Source organism: Talpa europaea, assembly GCF_964194135.1.
Source record: "Talpa europaea genome assembly, chromosome: 13".
NCBI classification, from domain to species: Eukaryota; Metazoa; Chordata; class Mammalia; order Eulipotyphla; family Talpidae; genus Talpa; species Talpa europaea.
Genome location: NC_140080.1, coordinates 44,986,079 through 44,995,428, shown reverse-complemented (window position 1 = coordinate 44,995,428; position 9,350 = coordinate 44,986,079). Strand labels below are relative to the sequence as shown.

The 9,350-nt window shown below is 35.1% G+C and overlaps 1 protein-coding gene across 1 annotated transcript; it reads left to right on the top strand.

Annotated features, from left to right (window-relative positions):
* Positions 1-2,543: 2,543 nt before the first annotated feature.
* LOC311183394 (olfactory receptor 2T29-like) lies at positions 2,544-3,506 on the top strand (the record flags this gene model as incomplete). The annotated part of the gene is made up of 1 exon (XM_084252746.1): positions 2,544-3,506. One exon carries the CDS (start codon positions 2,544-2,546, stop codon positions 3,504-3,506), a length of 963 nt encoding a protein of 320 aa, XP_084108872.1.
* Between the last annotated feature and the right edge of the window lie 5,844 nt (positions 3,507-9,350).

Sequence of the window (9,350 nt, the reverse complement as noted above, 5' to 3'; positions counted from 1 at the left end):
GGGATAAATAGCAAGATTGAACAGGGAGACCTATTGCCTTTATTGTACAGTGTTCTGTTACCTGTCTTATGTCCCTGATGGACTACACAGCATGGCTTGATTAGAGTGACCCACTTATTCAAAGTAGAAAAGATTTTTTTCCCCCAGTACCTTCCCACCTGCCCTCTTCCCTTTCATTCATTCATTCAGCAAAAAGCTAAAAGGTCTGCACATGCATTAGTATTTGTCTTGGTCTTTGACACACTTTAATCACTGATATTAATTGGGTCAGCAGGAATGTTTTACATTTATAGGACTGATTTTTATAGGACTGATTTTCTGGAGAACTCAGATTTCATCTGCCAGTGTGTGTGTGTGTGTGTGTGTGTGTGTGACAGAAATTATATATTTTTGTAATGGAATGCGTCCCAGATTTTTTTGATATTTATATTAAGGAAACAAATTCATTTTTGGTGATTTTTGCTTAATCACCCCAGAACTTGAGATAGTTAGTAACAAGGGAAAACTTTATTGCAAACTTGGAAATTCTTCTTGAAACACTCCTGCTTTATAATGAATTCTGAACTTTTTCCAGAAAGAGAAGTCAATATACAATATATATTTTTGTTGTTGGTATAGACTTACAATTTAATTGGTCAGAAACTGAATAGTTGAAATGATTTAACCTTCCTAAGAGAAAATGCAGAAGATATTATCATAAAAGTCCAAATGTACTTTGCTGCTTCTATGTTTAATTCTTATTTAATATATAACTATTTAAAAAATCATAAATTGAATCACATTTATTTGCTATTTCTCCTTGACTAGACTATGACCTCCTGAAGTGTAATCCAGGTAAATTTTTATTTGATTCATCTTCAGTGTCTAACACAGATGCAAATCTGACCAGCAAGATAGAAATGGTAAATTAGACTATGGCATCTCAGTGTTTTTCAGTTTTATTCTCTCTAGTTCAGTTTCCAGGAAAAATTGTTGGAAGAAATAAAACATATGATATTAAAAAAATAAACACTTTGTCATAACTATCATTGAACTTCTCTTAGTTGTTTTTCCTGAGGGTTTTTTTTTAAGATTTATTTATTTATTTATTTATTTATTTATTTATTTATTTATTTATTTATACAAGTACTGGGTACAGTCAGAAGTGCGGGAGGGTGAGAGAATTCACCAGAGCCAGAGCAGGGAGCAGAGCAGGCAGAAGGACCAAGGTACACTGCTGAGGGGAGCAGCAGGCGGCAGGAGAGTTCTGCGCACCATGCGGGACCCTCCTACAGTTGCTGGGGAGCAGCCAGGGATCGATCCAGCACTACAGAGGCTGCAGGCAGCTTCACAATCCAGTGCTCAACCACTGCACCACTGGGGAGGCCCTTCCCTGAGATTTTTCACAAATAGTGTGAGCAATAAGTCAGTAAAGTTGAAGAATGTACTAGACAGAAAAAAATATGTCTCCATAAGTTTCTGCTTAATCAGAGTTAACTAAAATATGTATTGCATATTTATTTCTACATTCATATTTATATAAATATAATCACATATTTATAGTTTAAATGAGTTTATGCAGTTTATGAGAGATGAAAGATAATAGATGATAGATAGATGATAGATGGACAGGTAATCTGGGACTACAGAAATTAGTAAAACTGGGAAACTGAATTAATGTTTCTTATATCATAAACAACATAGTCATAGTCACAGCACATATATTTTATACAATAATCACTGCAGCTATTAACCTCAAAATTACAGCATTGGTGCTTTCTTCATCATTTTTTTTATAATTTTGCTTCATTTAATTCTCACCATACCTGAGATCAAACTTTATTTTGAACCCTTTCTTAAGCAGAGTGTACAAGGAAATGATGGGCAGAGAGTAAGCTGAATCCATAACCAGAGCCCACCCTCAGAGTCTGGGTTCCTTATCCAGTAAGGACTTGGTGATTGGTAAGTACCCGGGTCCTCTGTGCGTGATTGCTCATTCCACATAAACAAGGGTCTCACATAATGACTTGTTTCTTCAGAAAATGGGGATTCAGACACTTGATATGAACTTTTTCTAAATTATGCTTCAGTTACTTTTTAAATCTTTCCTACGTGGTTTTAAGATTTCAACAGATTGTAAGGTTACCTTTGGGTCCTTAAACCAAAGAGGTTAATTCAATTCTGACTTCTATAATAACAAAAATCCTCTAGAAATAAAGGGTTTTATTTATCTTTTTTTCAGTGATTCACATTATGTGTTTCTATAAGGAAGTGTTTGTACAAATTTCCATATTTGTTGATAAATAGCATTATTCATCATTTAAAAATCTCTTATCCTTGAACTGTGGTATCCATAAGTGCCAAGATTATTTGTTATGTTTCTGATAAGTTTATAAAGGTAATTTATAATTCACAAATCTATAGGTCCATAGGAAATACTCCTGTTAGAGCAATTGAGTTGGTGTTCACACACACACAAACACACAATATTAACTTCAAGTGGTTATATACCATGGATTATCTATTAATCTCAAAGCTCTCCTTTGTGGTCTAGGTGAAAGCTCATGGATGACACCATGTGGGTGGCTAACCAGACTGGATGGTCAGATTTCATCCTGGTGGGACTCTTCGCTCAATCCAATTACCCAGTTCTTCTTTGTGTGGTCATTTTTTTGGTTTTCCTTATGGCCTTATCTGGAAACATCATCCTGATCTTACTGATACACTCTAATGCTCACCTCCACACCCCTATGTACTTTTTCATTAGTCAGTTATCTCTTATGGATGTGATGTACATTTCAGTTACTGTGCCCAAGATGCTCATAGATCAGGTCATGGGTACAAATAAGATTTCAGCCCCGGAATGTGGGTTGCAGATGTTTCTCTATGTGACATTAGTAGGCTCAGAATTTTTCCTTCTAGCTGCCATGGCCTATGACCGCTATGTGGCCATCTGCCATCCACTCCGTTATCCTATCCTTATGAACCATAAAGTGTGTCTCCTTTTGGTGTCTGGCTGTTGGTTCCTGGGATCGGTGGATGGCTTCATGCTCACACCAGTCACCATGACTTTCCCTTTTTGCAGATCTCAGGAAATCCATTATTTTTTCTGTGAAGTCCCTGCTGTAATGAAACTCTCTTGTGTAGACACTTCTCTCTATGAGATACTTATGTACCTATGCTGTATTCTCATGCTTCTCATCCCCGTGACAGTCATTTCAAGCTCTTACTCTTTTATTCTTCTCACCATCCATAGGATGAACTCAGCAGAGGGTAGGAAGAAGGCTTTTGCCACTTGCTCTTCTCATATGACTGTAGTCATTCTTTTCTATGGGGCTGCTGTCTACACCTACATGCTCCCCAACTCCTATCATACTCCAGAGAAAGACATGGTTGTATCTGTCTTTTATACCATACTCACTCCTGTCCTAAACCCTTTAATCTACAGTCTTAGGAATAAGGATGTCACAGGGGCCCTGAAGAAAATGTTGAATGTGGGGTTTGTCTTTCAGGAAGGTATGAAATAGATCATTTTCTTTTTAACTGTTGATTCTCTTCCCTCGTACCATCAGAAGATTAAAATCCCATAGCAATGTTATTCCTCAGATTCTCATGTCATAATATGTCCATTCATGTAATTTTTTTAGAGTACTTATTTTCCTATACTGGAAAACTCTTCATTCTTATACTCCTTCTGCATTTCAAAATTTAGACAATTGCACTGCACTGTTGTTAAATTTCTGAAGTTGATAACTGTATACTGATTATATTAAAATTTACATTTCTGGGAAGCCAATAATAAAAAAAAATATTAAAATGAAAAAGATTGTAAGGCATGCAACTGATAAAAGGGTATGTTTATAGACAAATTTGGTAAGAGACTTTGTATTTAGTTGTACTATTATTACTCATGATACTTTTTCTAAACATTTGAAATTACCTTAAAATAAAAATTAAGTTATCACACTTTCTTCTTTTATTCCACTCTTATTTTCTGCTTGGTGGCAGTAATAAGTGTAGTATCATAAACTTTGTCTTCATTTTAATAAAGCTGATCATTTCTAGGGCAATCCAGATACTTTTATTTGGTCTACTTTACTCTTCTTGGCCCAACCATAAGGTCATTTAATGAGTGTTATCTTTGTCTGTGAAATAACTAGTACTTTGTGGTAATGTGAGGATCCAACACCACATAAGTTTCCCTGGGAAAAAAATAACCCCAAGTGCAAGGAGGTATTAAGGAAGTTTCCTTCTGTGAAGTGTGATTTAAGCAAAGATGTGACATGTAATTTATTTTACAAATGAACAGATAGAGGGCACCATGCAATCAATGCTTTAATTATTCAATATTTTTGTGTTATATTTAATATAATAATTAATATATAAATGAGATTAAATATAAATAATGCATGGCTACTGCTGCCAAAGAATTTTAAGTTATAGGTACACATATGAAAATAAGTGCAATAAATTACATAAATTGTTTTCATGCTCATGCAGACAAGGTATACATTAGTTCTATCTGTGATATCAGAATTCAATCAGATAAGTGGCTGAGAAAATGTCTTAGAACTTTGGGTTGAATGTGCACTAGGTGTTACCTCCAGGTAAATATAGGAGTTTGGAAATGGGGTGACTTGATTGGGGACATGATTTAATGGAAAAATCGTGGCACAGCAGATCTCTCCTGCCTTGTCCACTTCTCCCCTCAGCAGTGTATTTCAGTCACTCTGCCAGTTCTGTTCTCCACTCTGTCTCTGGTGAATACTCTCACCCCCAATACCTATGACCTGTACCTCAGTTCTTGTATGCATAAATAAATCTTAAAAAAATAAAAACCTGAACAAAGTCAGATTGTTGATCAAACAGGAGAGATGAATGGTACAATGATGATATGGGAATCCAATCGACACGTAACTTTAATTTTTGCCTTTCTGTATCTATTTTTTAAGGAGTAGGGAAGTTAATTTGGAGCAATTTAGAAAGATAAAATATGTTTTAAGTGGTTAAAGAAGTAAAAAATTGGAGGTAAGGGACAACATGAATGAGAATGGAGAATTGACTTGTGTTGATCTAAGTAGAATGGACTTCAATACTCTTAAAATCAAGAAAGGTGAGACAGTAGTATTTGGGGTAAATGAGATCTTTCTATCTTTATTTACTCTATCTGTTATATAAAACCACCAATTCAGGTGCATGTGTACCAATTTCTAATTTGTCATGTCAACTTGTGAATAATCATGTGGTTTGAACAAAATAGATTTACTATTCTTCTTGACACATTCAATTTATACATCACTGTACAATAAAGATCTTCGGTATTTTGGGAAGTAATTTTGAAAACCAATTTTCAACATAGTTGTTGCACTCATGCAAAATTAATAAGATGTGCATTGATTTTAATACTAAAAATAATTAAGGATTGTATATCACTCTTCATTTTGCTGGACCATAAAGGCACACTTATTTGAAAGTTTCATTTACAGCACACTATACATGGGGAACAGATTCATACAAAACCCAACAATATGTGATGATGCCACAATATTCTTCCAAAGATGACTTTTTTTGTTTTAAGATTTATTTATTTATTTATACAAGCACTGGGTACAGTCAGAAGTGTGGGAGGGTGAGAGAATTCACCAGAGCCAGAGCAGGGAACAGGACAGGCAGACTGATGAAATACACTGCTGAGGGGAGCAGCTGGCACAGCAGGAGAGGTCTGTTGCGCCATGTCCTCGCCTGTGACCGGGGATCAAACCAGCACTGCAGAGGCTGTGTGGGCAGCTTCGCAGTCCACCGCTCAACTGCTGAGCCACCAGGGGAGGCCCCAAAGATGACTTTTTTTTTTCTGTTATATATCAAATATGGCTGTTTTATTTTTTTATTTTTTAATTAATACATTTTATTTTTATATTCCCCATACAATTGCAATCCCCCCCATTCTGACCCCAATCCCTCCCCTCCCGCTCCCCAACCCCCAAAAAGTGTCTCTGGTTCATAGTTTTTTGTTGATTTTGATTTTCACTTTCTTATATTCATTTTCCTGGTCACTTATTTAAGTTTTCTAGATTCCTGCTATGAGTGAGATCATCCGGTACTTTTCTTTTTCTTTCTGGCTTATTTTGCTGAGCATTATCCCTTCCAGTGCCATCCATGTTGCTGAAAATTGCATGTGTTTATCTTTTTTGAATGCTGAGTAATATTCCATGGTGTATATGTGCCACATCTTCTTGATCCAATCATCTATTTTTGGGCATTTGGGCTGTTTCCAAAGCTTAGGAACTTTCCTACCTCGTGGAGATTAAAAACCACACTACTGGAAGACCACTGGACTAATGAGGAGATCAAAGAAGAAATTAGAAAATTCTTTGAATTGAATGACAAGGAGGACACCAATATCCTAAATGTATGGGATGCAGCAGAAGCAGTAATAAGAGGAAAATATATAGCAATAGAAGCTCACATCAAGAAACAAGAAAGAACTCAAAGATAACTTTTTAACTCTATCTCAAGTCAAATAAAGATTCATATAAAAATACAAATAAATATATTTTAGAATTATGAAGTTGTTGATACAATATTTTAAAATATTTTTCAACAACTCAATGTTCTAGACTTAATGAATTAAAAGTAAGATTGAAATCACACCAAGCATCTTTTCTGACCACGAAGGCATCAAACTAGAAATAAACCATAAAAAGAAGGCAAGGTATTCTCCTACCTCATGGAGATTGAAACCCACACTACTGGAAGTCCACTGGATAAACGAGGAGATCAAAGAAGAAATTAAAAAATTCTTTGAATGGAATGACAAGGAGGATACCAATTTCCTAAATGTATGGGAGTCAGAAAAAGCAGTAATAAGAGGAAATATATATATCAATAGAGTCTCACATCAAGAAACAAGAAACAACTCAAAGAAACAACCTAATCTTGAAGCTCAAAGATCTAGAAAAAGAACAAAAAAAAAACAGTAGAAGAAAAGAAATAATAAAAACCAAAGCAGAAATAAATGAAATAGAAATTAAAAAAACAATCCAAAAGATGAATGAAACCAAGAGCTGGTTCTTTGAAAAAATAAATAGAATAGACAAACCCCTAGCCAGGTTCACGAGGAAAAAAAGGGAGAAAGCACAAATAAACAGGATCATAAATGAAAGAGGAGAAATCACAATGGACAGAGCAGAAATCAAAAGAATAATCAATAACTACTATGAACAGTTATATGGAAACAAGTTCAATAATCTAGAGGAGATGGACAAATTCCTACAACTCTACCATCACCCAAAGCTAGATAAAGAAGAAATAGAACACCTAAACAGGCCAATTACAAGTAGCAAAATTGAAATGGTAATCAAAAACCTCCCCGAAAAACAAAAGGCCAGGAGCTGATGGATTTACAAATGAATTCTACCAAAAATTAAGAGACGAATTAGTGCCTATCCTTCACAAACTCTTCCAAAAAATTGAGAAGGAAGGTATAATACCTAACACGTTCTATGAAGCCAAATTTACACTAATACCAAAACTGAACAAGGACAACACAAAAAAAGAAAACTATAGGCCAATTTCCATAATGAACACTGATGCAAAAATCCTCAATAAAATTTTAGCTATCAGAATCCAACAATGTATCCATAAGATAATTCACCACGACCAAGTAGGATTCATTCCAGGGACACAAGGTTCCAGGTTCCATTCATTCCAGGATCCACATCCAAAAAAAAAATCAACGATATCCAACACACCAATAAAAAAAATATAAAAACCATATGATAATATCAATAGGTGCCGAGAAATCTTTCAACAAAGTGCAAAACCCATTCATGATAAAAGCCCTTGAAATTCTTGGGATACAAGGATCATAACTCAACATCATAAAGGACATATACGACAAGCCAACAGCCAGTATCATTCTCAATGGTGAAAAGCTGAAAGCATTTCCATTAAGATCTGGAACAGACGAGGATGTCCCCTCTCACCACTACTTTTCAATATAATACTGGAAGTCCTAGCCAGAGCAATAAGACAAGAGAAAGACATACAAGGAATCTGAATAGGAAAAGAAGTCAAACTATCACTATTTACAGATAATATGATGATCTACATAGGGAAACCCCAAAACTCCATAGAAAAACTAATTAAACTCATCAATCAGTTCAGCAAAGTGGCAGGATACAAAATCAACATGCAAAAGTCAGTAGCCTTCCTATACACAAACAATAAATCTGAAGAAGAAGAAATGAAAGAAAACATACCCTTTATTATCGAAACAAAAAAAATATCAAATACTTGGGAATAAATTTAACAAAAGATGTAAAGGATCTTTACAAAGAAAACTATAAAACACTGTTAAAAGAAATAGAAGAAGATACAAAGAAATGGAAAGACATCCCCTGCTCATGGATTGGAAGAATAAACATTATTAAAATGGCCACCCTACCAAAAGCAATATATTGATTCAATGCTATTCCTTAAAAATTTCAATGTCATTCTTCAAAGAAATAGAACAATTACTGATGAATTTCATATGGAATCACCAAAAACCCCGAATAGCCAAAGCTCTCGTGAAAAAAAAAAAAAAAAAAGAAGGGAATGGAGGCATCACACTCCCAGATTTCAAACTATACTACAAGGCCATAATCATCAAAACTGCATGGTATTGGAACAAGTACAGTCACAAAGACCAATGGAATCGAATAGAAAATCCAGAAATAAACCCACAGATTTATGGTCAACTAATACTTGACAAAGGAGCAAAGAATATGCATTGGAGCAAAGAAAGTTTTTTCAATAAATGGTGCTGGGAAACCTGGGTCGCTACATGCAAAAGAATGAGCCTTGACTGCTACCTAACCCCATGCATAAAAACCAACTCAAAATGGATTAAAGAACTAGACATAAGACCTGAAATCATAAAATACATAGAAGGAAATATAGACGAAACACTACGGGATATGCTCATCAAAGACATCTTTACAGACACATCACTCAAAGCAGTGATAGTGAAGGCAGAGATAAACAGCTGGGACTACATCAAATTAAAGAGCTTCTGCACAGCAAAAGAGACAATAACAAAAACTAAGAGAAACCCCACCAACTGGGAGAACATTTTTGCACACAACATTAATGATAAGGGACTGATCACAAAAATCTGCAAAGAGCTGATGAGACTCAACACAAACAAAGAAAATAATCCAGTGAAAAAATGGGCAGAAGAGCTAAAAAGAAACTTCTCTGAAGAGGAAATGCAAATGGCCAACAGGCATATGAAAAAATGTTCAACGTCACTTGTAATCAGGGAAATGCAAATCAAAACTACCATGAGATACCATCTTACACCAGTGAGAATGGCACATATTAAAAAA